Source organism: Lithobates pipiens, unplaced genomic scaffold, assembly GCF_037356315.1.
Source record: "Lithobates pipiens isolate NorthernLeopardFrog02 unplaced genomic scaffold, aLitPip1_a1.2 Scaffold_25, whole genome shotgun sequence".
Taxonomy (NCBI): domain Eukaryota; kingdom Metazoa; phylum Chordata; class Amphibia; order Anura; family Ranidae; genus Lithobates; species Lithobates pipiens.
Window position 1 is genome coordinate 86,211,229 of NW_027507787.1, and position 19,999 is coordinate 86,231,227.

The 19,999-nt window shown below is 45.6% G+C and overlaps 1 protein-coding gene across 4 annotated transcripts in view; it reads left to right on the forward strand.

The window, feature by feature from the left end:
• The first annotated feature begins 1,949 nt into the window (after positions 1–1,949).
• The window catches only part of LOC143930358 (membrane-spanning 4-domains subfamily A member 8-like), a 60,690-nt gene continuing 42,640 nt past the window's right edge, over positions 1,950–19,999 (forward strand). Inside the window, exons 1-2 of one of the 4 annotated variants that reach the window (XM_077454624.1) lie at positions 1,950–2,180; positions 18,891–19,165. In XM_077454624.1, the coding sequence (XP_077310750.1) occupies positions 18,896–19,165 (270 nt within the window). In that variant the 5' untranslated portion in view covers positions 1,950–2,180; positions 18,891–18,895. The other 3 variants (XM_077454621.1, XM_077454622.1, XM_077454623.1) reach the window with 3 other exon arrangements.

Genomic DNA, 19,999 nt, shown 5'->3' on the forward strand with positions numbered 1-19,999 from the left:
TCGAGTCGAACACCGAGCTCATCCCTAATCATTGCTAATGCACATGAGTGTTTTCTGCAGGTTCTCAGTATTTAATATTATGTATTATTTATGCAATTGAGCACATTATCACTCTTTATTTGGCATCATAACATGATATTGGTGATTGTACTGTTCATATTTTTTCACATATTTGTTTGCAGTTTTTTTTTTTGTGCTGGAACTCTGCTTTAGTATTTTATTTTTAGACTCTATAACAAAATTCATAAATGGTGAACACCTTTCCCTTTTCTCATATTATTGGGAATATAATTTGCACTAGCACTGCACCCATATTTTATTCTCAAACATTCCGGCAGCACATGTCTGCCAGAGCATACAACCAGTCAAAATTTCCGACAACAAGCTCACGTCAAACATTTGTTGTGGGAAATTCTGATTTTGTGTATGCTACATTAGAGTCTGACATTCCAGTAAAAAGTAAAGGAAAATGCTAATTTTTGGCGTGGAACCAGCCAAACTGGATTTTCATGTTTCTGAACCTTAGTCCTCACTTCTGTGTTCTATAGTTACATAGTCACAGGTCAAATTTTTCTTCTATCTATATATGTTGAATTAAGTATTTAATTCTTGGAGATAGCAGCATACATATACACATATATTATTTCACTTATGAACAATATTATATAAAATATGGTATTATATCATTGAGGTTGGGGAGTGCAGAATAACTAAACTATATACTGTAATTATGAGCAGGGGTTCCCTGAGGCCAGAAAGTTATTTTAAGGGTTTTTCCGTGTTAAAAAAGACTGTTGTGTGATTGTTGTGCTGTACCATCAGCTCAGTTCTTAATTGTTGTTAACCACTTTAGCTCCAGAAGATTTACCCCCCTTCCTGACTAGGCCAGTTTTTTGCCAAACAGCACTGCATTACTTTAACTGACAATTGGGCGCCGTGCGACACTGTACCCAAATAACAATTGTGGACTTTTTTTGTTTATAGCACAAAAAAAAAAAAAAACTCAGAGGTGATCAAATACCACCAAAAGAAAGCTTTATTTGTAGATAAATGACACTGAAAAAAACAAACAAACAAACAATATTTTTTTTACTTTCTGCTATAAAACACATTCAATAAGAAAATGTAAAAAAAAAAAAAATCTAATTTCTTCATCAATTTAGGCCAATATGTATTCTGCTACATATTTTTGGTAAAAAAAAAAAATCTGAATAAGCATATATTGATTGGTATGCGCAATTGTTATAGCGTCTACAAACTACGGGATAGGTTTATGGAATTTGTATTTATTTATTTTTTGCTAGTAATGACGGCGATCAGCGACCTATAGCAGAACCACGATATTGAGGCGGACAAATTTACTCTTTTTTGGGGACCAGTGACGGTGTCCACTGATACAGTGATCAGACTGGGAAGGGGTTAACATTAGGGGCAATCAAAGGGTTAACTGTGTGCCTAGCTGGTGTTTTACTGTAGTGTGGGAGGTGCCTTCCCTACTTTTACAGTAGGGAAGGCATAGATCTGTGTACCTGCTTTGCAGGAACACAGGATCCATGCCTTACTTACTGACAGAACGACTATCTGCCTTGCATGTGCAGGTGCCGGCGGACATCGGGAAATGTTGATCAGCTCCTGCTGTGTAGATTTACAGCTCGAGCCAGCTGCCAGTGGTGCGCACTCACGCCAGATACCCAGAAGTGCAGGTTCACGTATATATATCTCTATGGATATGTATCTCTATAGATATATACAGGTATATATATATATATATACACACACGTGATCATGCGCAGCACGGGCTGTGCTGTAGCCAGTAAAACTGCTATAGGGTGGTTGGCAAGTGGTTAATTTGTATCAGACTGCATTATGTGGATGAGCTCTCATGTTCTCTGTATTGCAGCAGTTGGCTGACACAGAACACGATGGCCAATCTCATTGCATGCAGATTAGAACAAGTGTGTGGAAGTTGTCGTAGGCATTGACAGATCCCATTGTCTGTGTGTGAATCTATCTCACAGAATAGCTTGGGACATTTCAGAGTAATGGGGAAATACTTTAAGCTACCAAACAACCATCAGTGGAATGAGGAAATTAGCCTGTCTACCACATAGCCATCAGAGTACATGAGACTGGATGCAACATTTACATTTGCCTGCTGAGTCCAGCCAGCTAGATTTTGGGTGAGTCTCCTCTTTTGGTGGCTGGTGGTAAGATATTATTGCCTTGTTTAGTTAACTTGTAACTGATAGTGAGAGAAGTGTATGTGGTCTGCAAATCCTGTGTACCAGTCTACTTGAGAGCCGAGTTCACTGATCAGAGGTGTCAGGCATAAGGTTTCCCACAAGCCTGTAATTTCTGGATGGTGGCAGATGAAATATTAGCATGTGCTTGTTGATGTTTATAGCTACTACCATTGTCCGCATTGGAGGAAGCTTGGGGTCCTTGTGATAATTGTTCATGCTGGTTGATTTTCAAAAACGATTAACGGACAGCGATACCTTATTGACCATGAGCCTCCCTTGTTCATGTATTTCCCTAGCAACCCTCTGATCCATGACATACTTTAATAGACATACAATGCCAATACGGATGGATGAGAATTTAAAATGTTAACCTACGTTCATACCACTCTAGCACCTCATATGAAGTCTGTGTAAGGTGTTTCAGTGAGCAGACCTGTGTCTGAAGCTCTACTCCAATGTTAATAGAATGGCTAGGCTGCTACTAAATTTGATGGATGGGACTTTGACTATCCCCTTTATCAGCAAAAATGTCTACCCACTATTGAAGATCCATGAGCACATAACATCTAGCCCTTCAAACAACAGTAGTTCTCACAGCTGGACATTTAAAAGACAATTTGTGCTGTGGGGAATTTCTTGAGATACTGGTATCTGTTCCTTTCACTAGTGTCACCTCGTGCAAGCTGATTCTTTATGATTTTAAATACATTGGTCAACATCAGTAACAGAGGTGTATTTATTGATTTATTCCTTAAGTAGCGGATGCTTGTCTCGTGAAACACGTTGAAGAAGTTATAGGTAATTAACACTGCTTATACTTATCATAATTAAAGATTACACCCTGGATTATATTTCTCCTTGATGGCTGCACCATGTAATGCACCATCTAATATTTGCATTATGTATAGGTGTACCTATACAGTATATGCCCTGTATGCAGGTCATTTTGATGTTTGTATGGCTATTTTCAGAGTTAACTACTTTTTAAAAAAATTGGGTGTAGTACCGTGAAAAAAATCCTAATTCGTTTTCTCTTGTTATGGTTTTCTGTTTTTCAACATTGCATTTAAAGGTACATGTTACCAGTGAATCTCGTTGGAGGGCTAGATATCAAAAGTCTATTCTTTCCAAATCCTTTATTGTGCTGATTATTAGAATGAGAAAGATATTCACATGAGTTCATTAGAGAAGGTTGTTCTAATAGGAGGAACATTTAATTCATAAGAACCATTCAGAATGTGCACTTTCTGTCTTTTAGAGTCTATAGCATGGCATTGTTTGGGAACTTGTTGAAGCTGTCGGTTTTCCACCTTGTGCATGCTGTCGGGTCCCTTTTGTGAACTTTTTAGAAAGCAGTTGTCTTTATACCATATACCAGTACCTACCTGGTAATCAGAACTGAACATAAACTGTGACCCTTCATATAGGAAATAGGTTTGTGTGAACTGGCCAACCTGCAGTTTGCCAAGACTAGTTCCACAAAACCTTGAAACTCATCCTTTTGAAGGAGTGCTTGGTATGTCCCTGACATAGACTGTGGTTTATTGACTGCAAGTCACCTGCTCCTTACCAGTGATCTTTGATCACCAGTACGGGAAGGACTCAATAGAGATTCCACTTATTAGTCTTACCCCAGAATTGCCTGTGCTGATATGTCAGTGCTCTAATTTGAAAGCTTTGTATTCCTTTAATAGGGTAGAACCTGGTATGGACGTGTAGTCCTTTGTTACATAGCACCCCCTGGCATGGCTAGAGTGCTAAGTGATATGATTTTTGTCAGGTTAGGTAAATTATCAGGCTTGGTTGGCAGCCAAGTGGCAGTGCTTTTCTGGGTCAGGGTTTGATTGACTCAGGTAGGCTGGATGACTCATCAGCAGCTTCTCTGGTGACTCTCCCTGCTAGCTGGAAACTTAGAAAAGATTCCAAAAGCAGTTGGGAGGGGTCTAGGAGGGGCTAGCTGTGGTGTTCTGAGGGCCCTGACCCATTCCCAAAAGAAGGGTTGGCAGGGGCAGCTCGCTCAAATACTTGGGGTCAGCCCAGCTGGGGCAGTGTGAGTTTGACTGGAAGATTGAGTGTTAGGCTGTCTGGGTCTTTGAGAGTAGCTCCCCAGTCTGGGGGTGGGGGTGAACTCAGGCCTCGGCTCACGTGCAGAAGGGACCCCTTCTCATGACACATGGATGGATCCTGACCAGAAGGCATGGGAACAAGGAGAGGACAGCAGGAGAACACTGCTGGGCAAATCTCCAGGAAGGAAGACAGCCAAGAGGGCTGGTGAGTGTTGCAGTCAGAAGACTAAGAGGCATGCCTGAAGGGACTGGGTGGAGTCAGTCTGAAAGGACTGTGAAGAAGTGGCCAGGCAGAGGCGGCTCTAGACTTTTTGAGGCCTTAGTCAAAACTTAGACATGAGGCCCCACTCATGTCCATAATGCGAAAAATAATTCAAGCAATAAAAAATAACTATGTCCCCCCACAGCGCTTCTGGCTTCCCTCCTCTTCTCTCCTGCTGACTGCTGTGGGAGATCTTCAGGAAAAGGGGCAGGTAAATATGCAATTTACCAGACCCTTCTATTTCTAAATGAACACAATGGGTGTTATTTACGAAAGGCAAATCCATTTTGCACTACAAGTGCATGGCAAATGCACTTGGAAGTAAAGTCGCTGTAAATCCGAGGGGAACATGCAAGGAAAATAAAAAACAGCATTTAAGCTTGAACATGATTGGATGATAAAATCAGCAGAGCTTCCCCTCATTTCAGATCTACCCCTCAGATTTACAGCGACTGCACTTCCAAGTGCACTTGTAATGCAAAGTGGATTTGCCTTTCGTAAATAACCCCCAATGAGTGTGTGACTGCGTTTACTCTGCTTCAGTTTATGAATGGAGAGGAGCCTCTATCCTCTGTTCATTCATCTGCAGTGCAGCTGAGGCGGCAGAGAAAGGGGTTTGGGAATGTCTTTCCTTAGTCCCTTTCTCTGTCTAAAAATTTAGACTTCAGGGGTCTGTTTGGACTCCTGATATCTCACCAAAGAAGCCAAATAACTCTCACTAAAAAAAGTAATTTTCTGAAAAAAAAAGAAAAGTAAAATAAGAAATAAAACCATTGTAAAAAAAAAAAGAAAAGAAAAGCCATGCGAAATATGAAGCATAATTGAGCCATGGTCACTATATGCCAGAGGTCACCATTTCCCTAGGGCCCCACTGCATTACTTTGCCCATGATGCTATTATGATGACACTGTACAATGGTGTTTAGGAGAGGGAAGTGGAAGGTATGGCAGTGGATAGTATGTACATTAGAGGGGTGTGGAATGTATGGTGGGGGAGGGGTAGTATGACATGAGAGGGGTGTGGAGTGTATGTGTTGAGTAGCATGTACATGAGAGGGGTGCAGAGTGTATATGAGAGGTAGTACCCTGTTTCCTCGAAAATAAGACAGTGTCTTATATTAATTTTTGCTCCCAAAGATGTGCTAGGTCTTATTTTCAGGGGATGTCTTATTTTTCCATGAAGAAAACACGTTACACATTTATTGTTGAACAAAAAAAAGGTAATTTATTACCTGTATACAGTACGGTAGTACCAGTAGTTGTCATCACAAACCAGCATAACCAGACCATTATTTCCATGTACAACAATCTATGGTACATTTACTGATACCGTATTTACCGGTATGAACACAAAGTAAGATTTATTCAATGACAGTCATGTCATCATCTTCTGGAACATCATCATAACAATCCAAACCCTGAATTTCCTGGTGAATGTCTTGTGACTCCATTTCTTTCAGAATCAGTGGACCATATCTCTCATGTTTAGAAATAGCACTGTCCTTAAATGAATACTTCTTGTCAAGGTAGCCTGCTCGTAGTGCATTTGCAATGCAACTGTCAGTGATTTTCTTCCATGAATTCTTCACCCAAGTCACAACCTCTTGCAGTTTAGATTTCACAAAGTTGCCACGCTGATTTCTCTCCATTCTATTTTCTTTTTTTTTTTTTTTTTTCCATAAAGTATTTATTGAATTTCAAAGAAACAAAAAGTGTAACAAGCAATACTTAATGTACTACACAAATGAAGTACAAGTCCATATTACAGACAATAACAAAGTAAGTATTCGTATAGGTGAACAGGTGTGAAGCGCTTAGTTTCAACGTGGAACTCGGAGATGAGACCTTCCCCACATCCCCTGTTCAAATTTCACACAGTGCTACAACCCCTACGTCTCAATTCCTTTTCATTTCCTCTTTAAGGGTGCAATCCCAATGAGCATCAGGGGGTAGCTAAGCATAGGCAAATTAATCGGTTCGAGGATGTTCAGTCGTCTATTGCAATAGGGCTATCGGGCCATATCCCGGAGTATGAAAGAGGGGAATGATGGGTGGGTGAGAAAACTTCGTCCAGAAGCGAGGCGTAGGGGACTGGGAAGGGGTTCACTCCGTCAATCAGAGGTTGGTAACCGTCCTTGTGTGTGGAAGTCTGTGTCAATGTCAAGGACCGAACCCCTATGCGGGGGGTGGAGAACTCAAAAAGAAATAAGGAAGAACAAGGGTAGGGGAACAGCAAAAGAGTGGATGGAGGGTAGAAGGTGGGTATATGGGTTAGGAAGGGGGTTTTCTCTCCGGGCTCCCCCAATTGTCCATGCGCAGAATGGAGGTTGGGATCCATAAAGCAACCTAGCAGCCCATCCGAAATAGGAACCTGAGGCCGAGCGGACAGTGTGAGTTGGGGCTGGGGGTTCTTCTAAATCCGACAGGTGATTACCCAGTACGTACAGGACAAGACATGTTGGCCCCAAAGATCAAGGGGTTACTGCTTTGAAAGGTCATCCATCTATCCCAAATCTGTGCGAATTTATGAGGGGCATCCTTAGCAATATAAATGAGTTCCTCCATCTCAGCTATCTTTGCTACCTTTTGTAACCATTCAGTGGTGGAAGGGACAGTGGAAGATCCCCAATGGATAGGGATGCAAAGTTTGGCGGCGTTGAGTAGATGTAAGCCTAGTGAGTGCGTATATGAGCGGTTTGGGATTGAAGTATGGTGTAGGAGCATGCGGGCCGCTGTGAATTCGATAGGGAGATCAGTAATAGAGCTAGCTATGTCATGCACCCGGGTCCAGAATTCCTGGATCCGGGGACACGACCACCATATGTGTAGTAGGGATCCATCAGCACCAAGGCACCTCCAACATTTGTTAGGGATTGCTGGATTAAATTTGGTTATCAGAGCCGGCGTTCGATACCACCGTGAAATAAGTTTAAAATTGTTCTCTTGGGTGTGTACGTTCAGGGAGCCTTTATGTGTGATGACAAAGATCTTTTCCCATTCCTCTTCCGAGATCTCCATTTGCAGATCCCTTTCCCACGCTATACATGCTTTCCAATTTTTAGGTGATTTGGACTGGGAGAGGAATGAGTGGGTCATCGAAATAAGGTGACGTTGAGGAGAGGCCTGGGAGCAGAGGGTTTCAAAAGGTGTCAGCCGCCTAGATAACTCAGCTTCTCTATGTACCTGTTTAAGAAAATGGCGTATTTGAAAGTAGGACCATTTAGGTATGGGGGGTAGATCCCCTTCTGTCGGGAGTGCAGAGTAGTCCAAGATTTCCCCATTGTTATAGAACTGGTGCGCAAACATTTCTTTATGTGGCCAGCTGTTTTGGAGAAAGGTCCCGGACATGCCCGGAGGGAACGCGGGATTCAGCCGAATAGGCATGAGGGGCCCAGGGTTGGAAGAGACATTGAATTTTTTGCAAGCTTCTCTAAAGTTTGTCAGGGTGGCGTAAACTAGGGGGTGTTCTTTTAGGGCCTTAGGGACAGAGGGAGGGGGAATCCAGGGTGTGTGGTTGATGGGTAGGTTCGAGAAAGCGTTTTCTATAGTGACCCAATCTTTATCTGACCCATGGGCTGACCAGTCAAAAATTCTGACCATTTGGCAAGCAAGGGAATATAGTTTGAGATCCGTAAGACCTATGCCCCCTACGGTTTTAGGGCTCGTGAGTTGGCTATAGCTGATTCTAGGACGCTTATGTTTCCATAAAAACTTCGTGAACGCACGCTTAAGGTGCACAAAAAAGGATGCAGGGAGTTGGATGGGAATTGTCTGAAGAAGATACAGGACTCTAGGGAGCACATTCATCTTGAGAATAGCTGCCCTGCCAAACCAAGAGAAGTGGGGTTTGTCCCATCTCCGTAGGTCTTCGGTGATAGAGCGTGACAGCGGGAGGAAGTTTTTGGAGTATAAAGTGGATAAATGCTTGGGGAGTTGGATTCCTAAGTATGTTATAGCCTCTTGTTTCCAGGAGAAGGGGAATGCGGTTTGACATTGGGAAACTAATTCGTTAGGTAAAGTAATGTTTAGCGCATCAGACTTTGAAAAATTGATTTTCAAGTTGGGGAGCTTGCCAAAGGTTTCAAAGTCTTTAAGCACATTCGGGATAGACGTTAACGGCTCACTGAGAAACAGAAGGATGTCGTCCGCGAATGCTGCTAACTTATGAGTGCGCCCCGCCACCTGGATTCCCCTAATGTCGTCGTTGGATTGTAAGCGTCGGAGGAGGGGCTCAAGCGTCAAGATAAACAGAATAGGGGACAGAGGGCATCCCTGTCTCGTTCCATTGCGGATGGGGAAGGCACTTGACAGGTGGCCATTAACTCTGATACTCGCAGTGGGGGTAGTATAAAGGGACATAATAAAGGTCATCAATCTATTGGGTAGGCCCAAGTGTTGGAGTACAGCAGCTAGGTAGTCCCAGGCCAACCTGTCAAATGCCTTCTCCGCATCCAGGGACAGAAAAAATCCCTTTTCATTGCGGGATGTGAGCCAATGATGTAGGTTAATGGCCTTGGTAGTGTTGTCCCTGGCTTCCCTGCCAGGGACAAAGCCCACCTGATATTTGCCAATAAGAGAGGGGAGGAGTGGTAGCAAGCGATTGGCCAGTATTTTGGCAAAGAGCTTGATGTCTGAATTAAGAAGGGAAATGGGTCTATAACTGCTGACTGAGGAAGCGTCCTTTCCTGGTTTGGGGATGACCGTGATGTGGGCTTCTAAAAGTCGGTGGAATGGAATTTCTGAATTGCTAAGGGAGTTAAAGGCCCGCAGAAAGGGCGTAGTGAGGATCTCTGTAAAAGCCTTGTAGTACGGGGCAGAAAGACTGTCCGGTCCTGGGCTTTTGCCTGGCTTTAGTTGCTTGATGGCCTGCCTGAGCTCCAAATCTGAAATCGGATTATCCAGTTCAGAGGCCAAGTCATCGGAAATTTTTCCGGGACTATATTTTTCCAGGAAATCAGTAAGGAGCGTATCCCTATGTCTTTGGGTCGAATGAGTAGAAGATGGGCTGTGTAAGTTGTAAAGGTTTTTGTAATATGTTTCGAATTGAGATGCTATATCTGCCGAGGATGTGTGTGCAGTGCCCCCTGGGTCCTTTATGGTGTGGACAGTAGTGGAGATGCGCTTGGTGCGGATGGCCTGGGCCAGGAGTCTACCATTTTTATTTCCCTGTTCATAGAACAGTTTCTGACTAAGAATAAATTTACGGTGGGTTTTACGATTCAGCGCTTCCTGTAAGAGCTTTCTCGTCTCAGTCAGGTCTTGAAGCGTGGTCTGCGCTAAAGAGCGTTTGTGGGCTCGTTCCAGTTGTTGAATTTTATGGACTAAATCGGAGATACGGGCTTGGTTTGCTTTTTTCCGTAATGCGGCTAATTCTATAAACTTCCCTCTAATGGTACATTTGTGCGCTTCCCAGACCGTAATAGGGGAGATCCCGGGGACCATATTTTCCTGGAAATAGTGATTTAGGCTGGATGAAATAGCATTGATGTCTGTCTCGGATGAAAGGAGGGATGCGTCTAGGCGCCAAATTTTTGTGGTATTATGTTGGATCAGGAAGGTAAGGAGCATTGAGATCGGGTGATGGTCTGCCACGAGAAGTGGTTCTATCCTAGCCGATTGGAGCAGAGGCAAATCTCTTTGGGAGAGGAACAGATAATCTAACCTAGAATATCTGTTGTGTGGTGTGGAAAAAAAAGTGTAATCCTTCGTGGAGGGATGTAAAGTGCGCCAAGCATCGTGTAATGCAAGAGCTTGCAATAAGGTTCTGACCTGCCGCAAAGAGCTGTAAGGAAGGGAGGACGTCCCCGACGAGGAGTCCAGGAGGGGTTGCAGCACAACATTAAAGTCGCCGCCCATTACTGTCAAACCCGCCTGAAAGTTCGTGAGAAGGTCCGCGATCTTTCGGAAAAAGCTCACCTGAGCCGTGTTAGGGCTGTATATGGTTGCTAGAGTAACTGGTTTGTTATATATGGTACCCTTCAAGAAGACGTATCTTCCATCTGGGTCAATAATAGATTCTTCTAGCTGCCATGGGACGTGTCTAGCAATGAGAATTGAGACCCCCTTGGTTTTTGCAGAAGGGTTTGTAGAATGGTAAGCTGTAGGATATTTTCGGCTTATAAAATTAGGGATCTGTCCCGTGCGGAAGTGTGTTTCCTGTAGGAATGCCACATCTACTTTCTGTTTGGAGATAAAGTTTAAGACTTGGCTACGTTTTTCGGGGATATTCAAGCCTTTCACATTCTGCGACCAGATTTTGAGAGTGGAGGGGCCCGGGGTAGGTGTTGAGTTGGGCATAATTGTGTGGGGAGAAGTAGGCAAGATTGCGTGCAGTAGTGCGTTCAGGCTTTGCGCTTGGCAATGCGGGCTCCCCAAATCGAAATCGAGTGGGGGGCTGTGCAAGCAAGGAAGTGTGGGTCTAGCGCCAGGAAGGAGATCCTCCCCTCGTAGGAGGATGTGCGGTTTAGGGGAGGCCGGAGAGAAACACCCGGGGACGAGGGGGCAAAGGGTGGGTAAGAGAGGGAATGGGGAGGAGGGACAAGGGGAGAAATAGAGAAAGGGAATATATACTAGAAAAGGGAGGAAAAGGGAACAAGGAAGAGAAAAGAAAAAGCCGGAGGGTGGCGTAGCACAGCTACCTTACCCTAACCTAATGCGGTGAGTCCGGAATGGGTCAACAGTCGGAGAGTCCGTCCGTTGTGGGAGTGCGTGGAAGGGTGTCCGGGTCTTAGTCCTTACGGGGTCAGTCCAGCGGGAGTCCTTGGGAGATGACTGCAAGTATAGTATGAGCCTGCTATCGTGAAAAAACGGGGGAAAGATGGTGAATTATAACAGCACAACTGTATATCCTGAGATAAACATATTAGTAAAACGGCAGCATAAAGAAAACCGAACAAAGGAAGTTCAATAATAGTACCAAGCCACGGAACAGTGCTACATATGAAAAAATGGAACCAAGAGGAATATGTAACACGTATGAGGCCAACATATGCCCAACCATCCCCCTTGTTTCTAATAACAGAATGGTCCGTCTCATGCACATCTTGACATATGCCTATCGATCCCCCCCGCCTCCCCTCCCCCCATCCCCCCCACAGAATCAGCTAAGCAGTTCAAAGAGATCCCATTGCCTATAGCAGTCACAAAACAGTGTCATATGAAAACAAATCACAGGCCGAACCATGGGAGAGGGCCTCTTCGAGGCGGCCGGATGTAGCAACCTGATCTGTGGAAGGATCCTGCTATGAGAGTGAGAGAGAAAGGGATCCCAAAACACAAAAAAAGAAAAACAATAAGACAAAAAAAAAAAAAAAGGGGGGGGGAGATGAGGGGGGAGAGGGGGGCTGCATCAGAGTGGGGGACCGCTCCCTCCCCCCAGCAGTATCAATGATAGAACCAACCAATCAGCCTGAGAACTTTTCTCTATAACCGCTGTCCGATCATGGCTGTTGATCAGGCTTAGGGATTACAAAAAAGGTAGCTGACGGCAAGAGGGACCCGTGAGTCCTAGGGAGGGGGGAGAGAGGGGCACCCCGCTAATCAAGGCAAAAATAGGGACAAAAAAAAAAAGAAAAAAAATAGAAAAATAGAAAAAATAAAAAAAATAAAGGAAAAAACAAAACAGGAACAAAAAACAAAAAAACGGGGGGTGTACGGTGTCCGTCAAAATGCATCAGGACCTAGTCAAAAACCTGAGTAAAGTAGACAAAGGTGCAGGAACTTGCAAACTGGAGAGGTGAAAAGTAGCGGTGAGTTACTGGTCGTCAGGTCGAGCTCGTCTGTGGGCTGGTGAGGCAGTGGGGCTATCGTAGGCCCTGTCGCCGCGTGCTCTTTGCTGATGCGGGCTTGGCGAAGATGATCTGCGCCGTCTGATATGAAAATCATCTCTTTCAGGGATGGTGTCCATTGAATCAGATCTGCGAAGATGGTCGGTACGGAAGGCTTTGTACCAGTCAGGTAAAGCAACCGGGGGTAATTGAAGCGCATCGCAGAATCTCCCCAGTTCTTCAGGTACTCTCAAGATGGCGGTGCGCCCCGCCACAGTCGCTGAGAGACCAAAAGGGAATCTCCACTTGTAGGGAATGCCTTTACGGCGCAAGACCTCCAGGAGGGGACGTAGGTCTCTCCTGTTTTGTAGAGTTACTGGCGATAGATCTTGGAAAATCTTTACTTCTGTGCCCTGGAACAGCAGCTGCCGTCTGTCTCTGGCTCTCCTCAGAATGTCCTCTTTAGTTTTAAAGTTCACTAGGCAGCAGACAACATCTCGAGGGGGGTCTGTGTCCCTGCCCCTGGGTTTCAAGGCTCTATGCAAACGTTCAAATTCCAGGGGGTTGTCTGGGGGTCTGCCTAGGACATCATTAAAGATCTGTGTAGTGGCCTGGGTCAAGTGAGCGGGGTCAACATTCTCGGGGATGCCTCTTACCCTCAAGTTGTGACGGCGTCCCCTGTTGTCGAGGTCTTCCATATATCTGTTAACATCCCTCAGCTGCGCGTTGTATGATGAAGAGGTATGCTGCAGCTGCCTGATGGCCGAGTCATGGCGGGCCATTCCCTCCTCCACCTCAGTGACCCTGGTATGCATAGCCTGTATGTCCCTGCGGAGCTCTCCTATAGCCGCAGAGAGGGAGTTCTTGATATCTGCGGCTACATCTCGGAGGTCTGCTACAGTGAGGGTTTGTCTGCAGTGTGGGCTCAGCGTGCCATCTGGTCGTGGGGGGGTGTCCACCGGCGGTGTGCTCCTGGGTGAGGATGCGGCCTCCGGGTAGGCCGGAGGTGAAGCCTCGGCCTCGCGTGATCGGGGACGGAACAACTCCGGGATACCTCGTCCCGTCGGGGCTTCGGAGCTCCTCGGGGAGCGCGAGCGAGACTGCGAGCGCTGTCCCCGTGATTTCCCCATCGGAATGCTGTGATGGCTCCGCTAAATAAGGCGCAAGAGGACTCCCGTGGACGGAGCTATGCTAACATGCGGCCATCTCGTCCCGGCTCCAAGCCACGGAAACCTCTATTTTCAATGTAGTCATTAATTTCCATGTCCTTGAATGGCTTGTTTATTGCAATGTCAAGAGTCTGGAGATAGGCCGTCTTTCCTGCGGGAATCATTATTTGATCTATTCTTCTTTTGTGAAGAAATTTCTTCATATCTTTAGCGTGGTGAGTGCTTGCTGCATCCCAGAGTAGCAGACCTCTTTGGCTCCCTCGCATAACAAGCGACAGCATTAAATCGACCCACTTCCTTATAACTGCTTGTGTGGCCCAGGTCTTTTCAGTTTCAAGAATAAAAATGCCCAAAACACGTTCAATCTTTCCTTCTTGCCCTTAGAAATGATTAAAGGTGGTATTTTAGTGCCATCCAGACGAATTGCCAAAATACAGGTAACACGTGCACTTTCGTAAGCAGTGGAGGGAATGTAGACTGAGGAGACACCCCGCTGTTCAATTGTTGTTTGAGATGATTGGCCCATAAACACTGCAGTTTCATCCATAGCAATCATGTTGGAAAGATTGCATTTAGAGAAGTCAGCATCATCAATAAAGGACTTGAATGCAAGTGCTCGCTTAATAACTTGAGCATCTTCCAGCCTAAACAGTGTTGTGGATCTTCTTAAAGACAGTTCACTTCGCTGAAGGAAATTATCCAGCCAGTGTTGTGATGCTATGAAGTCTTCGGGGGCTATGTCAAACTGTGGTGCTATTGCAGGGGCAAATTCTTGAATCTGAGCCCTATTCACAACCAAAGCCTTTGCTCTCCTGTCAACAACCCATTCACAGATCAGGTCTTCCAGCTCGGAAAATAATGGTTGCCGACCTGATCCACACTTGCGCTTTTTAGCATTTCCCTTGTCCACTTGTTCAATGAGGTTACCATACTCTGCTTGCCATTTTCGGACCAATCGGATATTCAACATCTTCTCTTTGCAGAAAGTATTAAGATTTTGGCCCCGAGAGTCTTCCACAATTCCTTTCTTGTACTCCATGGAGTAGCTCTTTCTTTTTGCGCTCATGTCTATGGGTAAAAATATACCAGCACTGTTTACCAGTTACCAGATTACCATTTTAGTACCCCTTCTAATCCACCTGTGCCATTTTGATTCCCCCCTTCTGATCCTCCTGTGCCATTTTGATCCCCCCCTTCTAATCCACCTATGCGATCTTGATCCCCCCCTTCTAATCCTCCTGTGCCATTTTGATCCCCCTCTTCTAATCCACCTGTGCCATCTTGATCCCCCACTTCTAATCCACCTGTGCCATCTTGATCCCCCTTCTTCTAATCCACCTGTGCCATCTTGATCCCCCCCTTCTAATCCACCTGTGCCATTTGACCCCCCATTTGACTCACTGTCTTGTGAAGCAGACTCCGTCAGGTGGCAGAAGGCATCAGCATGTCATGGCCGCGGCGCGGGCTCTCTGATGATGGTGACGTCACTCACCACCGCTACGGTCCAGAGGAGTCAGACTCCTTATGGTACCATAGCTTCAGGTGGCTTTATTATCGGGGATGCCTTATTATCGGTGGAGCACTTATTATCGGGGGGTGCCTTATTATCGGGGGTGCCTTATTATCGGGGGATGCCTTATATTTCTGCGAGATGGAAACCTGGTGGGAGGTCTTACTTTCGGAGGATGTCTTACTTTCGGGGAAACACGGTATGTACATGAGAGGCGTGCAGAGTGTATGTGGGGGGTAGTATGTACATAAGAGGGGAGCACATGGTAGAAAAGTGATATATGTGTAAATGAGCCCTGATTTATTGCTACATCACTGCAGAGGCCACTTTGCAGTGCCATGCATAGAGCAACTGAAGTTAGCAGCACAGCACTAGAACTAGCCTGTTGCAGACACTGCTCTCACTGCCCCCTCCCCCATCTTAAGTCACTGCACAAAGCTGCCAGCTCACCTCCCTCCACATGGCAGAACGAACTCCTCTCCTGCATGTGCGTGCATAGCATCCCTCCTGGGTTCAGCAGCGGCTGGCAGCTCTGCCCCCACCTCTATAATCTGTCTGCAGGCAGTGCTGCCTGGGAGGACACAGGGGGAGGGAGTGCTGGAGAGAGCCGAGAGTGGCAGATGGAAGAAGCTTCAGGTTAGCATGGCGATGATCATATAGCAGCGCTGTGACTGCACACTAGGAGAGACCCTCACTCATCCATCCGGCTCACTCAGTGGGGACACAGCATGTGATGTTCTCTTTGAGTTCCCTGCAGTGCAACCTGGGAGTTGTAGTCTCTGCAGAGCACAGACACCACCAGAGGGCCAGTCTGTCTGTGTGTCTGTGCTGTGGAGAACTACAACTCCGGCCATGCACTGGGGCCGCCGAGTCAACTTTGGGGGAAGGCTAGGAAGATGACGTGGCAGCAGTGGAGCTTGCTATGGGATGCAGCTGTCACGTATCTGGTGTGACCAGAGCTGTGTGGACAGCAACAGAGGAACAAAAACGCAGATAAGGTGAAAATATATAATTTATTAAGATAAGTGAATAAATACAACCGCCTCCAATATACTATAATGTGCAACCAAACAACCACCAACAGAAACCCACAAATAGTAACAGACAAATATATACAAGTAAAGGGAAAAACCGGAATCATAAACAGGGCCAGGCCAGGGTTGACAACGGGGGGTCAGCAGCTGGGGATGGAAGACAAACAGGACAAGGAGAGGATGGATGGGTCACCGGAGGGACGGATCAGGTACAAGGCTAAGGGTCCAGGGTTCAGGAAACGAACAGGTTCACAGGTTCAGGGCGTAAGGAAGATACCAAGGCAAGGCATCAATGTGTCTGCCGGGTACTTATACACACCTTCTGCAATTACTCAGGTGACGCCTAATTGCAGGAGATGACATCGGCCCCACACTGCCAGAAACCGCGTGCTGGTGGATGCCAGTACTGCGGCCCAAGGATCATATAATACTATTAACAGGGGAAGGCTCCCCAGGCAGTTCCAGACTGCCAGGAGACACCTGCTGGTGGACCACAGTACTGCACGCCAAATGTCAGATAGTATCATCAGCGGGTGGAACCTTTCCTGACAGCAGCAGACTCACCAAGATGATGTAATGTTGTTGTGGACCGCGGTGGCTCAGCTCAGACAGGCAGCGTCAGTCTGTGTGCAGCGCCCGCCCACTCACCCCGCCGTCTTGCTTTGGCACATTGACTGTGAACGGGGAATATTTCCTTCCACTCCCGAGTCCCACACTGTCCTGTAAATTAGGCGACCGCGAGGCCCTTGCGAGGGCGAGGTCTAAGGCGACTGCCTAATTTAAGAGCTGTCTCTGTGGCCAGAAAAAGGGGTAGCTGCAGCCATGCAGGCTGGAAGTGCCTGAAAAGGTGGCACTGGGAGCAGTAGCCACAGGAATAGGACAGATAGCGCCAAAAACCTCTATGATTTCTGCACTATTAAAGGGACCCGCAGTCCCTGCCTGTAAAGGGCATTTACAAGGATCTAACTGAGTTTGTGTCGGATCAAACTATGAGTGCTAGCTGGTCCTGGGAGTTGTAGTTCTATAAGCAAATCTGTGCTGGAGGTAGAAGAAGAAATGTGTATATCCCAGATGTATATAGTTGAGTCTCTGAAGAGTTTCTCACGATCAAGGGGGCATCCCATAACATGCCTTCCCCTTAAGTTTAATCCCCTTAAATAAAAAAAATAAAAAACAAACAAAGCTAAAGGACTGCTACTTGTCTCAGGAGTGATTGGAAAATGTATGTGCCTGGCTGGGCAGGGTGGGAGATAACCAACATTCACCAGTGGCCCCTGCAGCGGTAGCGCTACAGTTATAAGGACAGTAACAGCTCAGAGTCAGGGATTCCATGTTTCCATTAAATCCAGCTCATACAGGTGAGTGGGAACCTGTGCTTCAGTGAAAAGCAAACTTCCTATAAGGGTTGATTGAGGTGGTTTATGTTGTACCCTGCACAGCACTTGGTTGTAGACCCTTACATATATCCAGTTTGACTGGCCTCAGGTGGTACACAGAGATGAAACAGGTCCTCCTACATAAGTTATACTGTTCTGTTATACTGCAAATAAACGGGTACAACAGTATTTGCAGTATAACAGAAACTGTTACAAGACTGTGAAATTGGAGACAGCGTGTCTACATATGTAGATGTGGTGTCCTGCTGGGTGCCTTTCCCTGCATGGCTGTCTACCTATAGAAGTCTTGGAGTCTGCTAATTAACATTGCAACCACTAAAGGGTGTCCTGGCCCTAAACACTCAGTTCTGTTCAAGGGAAAATAAATCTCTTTGCATTGAATAAGTGTTTGGAGCCCATGCATATCTTGCATTACACCCACCATCAGGCCCATCTTTAAGGCAGGGCAAAAGGGCAAGCTGCCCTGGGCCCTATCATTCTTGTGGGGCCCAAAGTAGCAGCCCCATACTTGCCAACTATCCCAGTTTAAATTCTAATAACTAATGCTGCCCAGCTCTGCTCTATTGTTGTGTACAGATGACTCACCTGCAGACCCTGTGTTTACATGTAAATACCAGCATGGATATGTAAATAGTGTCAGACCAGAAGCATTCATATGTAAATAGAGGCAATATTCATATGTATATCATGCCCCCTGAGGTCATATCCACCATCACCTATATGGAATGCTGCCACTGTGGAGATAAAGGGGCATGCTGGAAATTGATCATACCCACCCCTCCCCCAGCACTGCAACTGATCCCAGGAGTCCTAGGATCCCTAGGAGTTTTCTGTCTATTAATGGGTCCCCTCACCTCCTTAGTCCATGGTGTGCAGGCAGTGAGGAGATGGTGTGCTGTAACCTCTAGCAACCAATCAGTAAGCAATAATGATGTGCAGTAACCTCTAGCAAAAAATCAGTGAGCAGTATTGATGTACAGTAATCTCTACAACCAATCAACAAGCATAAATCATGTGCCGTAACCTCTAGCAACTAACCAGTGAGCGGTAACGATGCACCTTTGGCAACCAATTGCAACCTGATCTGATTCAGTAAACATATTTTGAGTCTAGCTGATATTTATTGTATGCCTCAAAAGCAGGTAGATAGCGAAACTGCATGGGGGGGGGGGGCAGGAAATTTTTTGCCCAGGGTCCAATCAATATTAAAGATGGCCCTGCCCACCATGCCTTGTAACCCACTCTACACAGAAGAATGTGAGCTGTCCCTAACTGGAGATACTCATTAGACCAAAGGGGACCCGGGACGTTGCTACATTTATATTAGGATCCTTCTCCTAATACATTGGTACAGCAAAATATTGTCGCACTGTTTTGTTGATTTATTTGGGAAGGCTTGCAAAGCCCCGGTTTTAACTTTTTAAACATCTTTCTTCTATTTTAGATTTCATGATGTCATATCCTGGGAGCAATATCTATGAGAATCCAATGAGCACCGCTCCACCTGAATTCTCATCCGCAGTCCCACCGTCACATATGCCTTATTATAAGAATGCCAGTCCACAACCCCCCGCGTACTACAACCCTCCTACAACCCAGACCTGGAGTGTCCCCACTGTGACAACACAATCACAGGTGTCCACCATCATACCCCAAAATTTGGACCCATCTCTACCATTTTTCCAAACATTTCTGAAGGGTAAACCAAAGGCTCTGGGAGTAAGTATTAAAGGTGACCATACAGCAGACAGTTTAATCATACAGGGAGCCCAGAAAATTATGGGAACCACATCTAAACGTGTACCTTGTCTTTTTGCAATAGACAATGTGATGTATAGAGGGAGAGTATAAATGGAGATACAGGTAGATCTTTGTAGATACAGGACCCTGTCTTGAGACATAAGTATACTTGTATCTCAATAATAAATGTAATAACCATGCCGCCTGCTCAATTCTCCTGAGTGGACTGACAGCGCCCCCCAACAGGCGCCTCGCTGTCAATCTGCAGCTGCCCATAACCAATGCACAGATGGGGAAAGTACTTCCCATCTGTATGTGAAGTCAGCCCACTTACTATGAGGAAGTAGGAGAGGGAGTGGCTGTGCAGTCACATGACCATGGAATAAAACATAAAAAATAGGTAAATAAAAAATGTCTGTTAAAAAAATAATAGTGGGCACACTTACTATAAAATCCTATTTCTTTTTAGTGTAATTTCTTGTGTAGCAATGGTTGATTTACTAAAACTGGAGTGTGTAATATCTGGTGCAGCTCTGTATAGAATCCAATCAGCTTTCAGGCTTTTTTTTTGTCAAAGCTTAATTGAACAAGCTGAAGTTAGAAGCTGATTGGCTACTATGCACAGCTGCACCAGATTTGCACTCTCTGCTTTTAGCAAATCAACCCCACCGTGTCCACAAATACTTTAAGGGCTGGTTCACACTATTGGGATGGCAGGCATCACATGTAATGTAAACAGTAGTGGCGCTGCAAATTACATGCGATGTCTGAGCAGTGCGACGTCAGCCATACAGATAGTATGGCTAATATCGC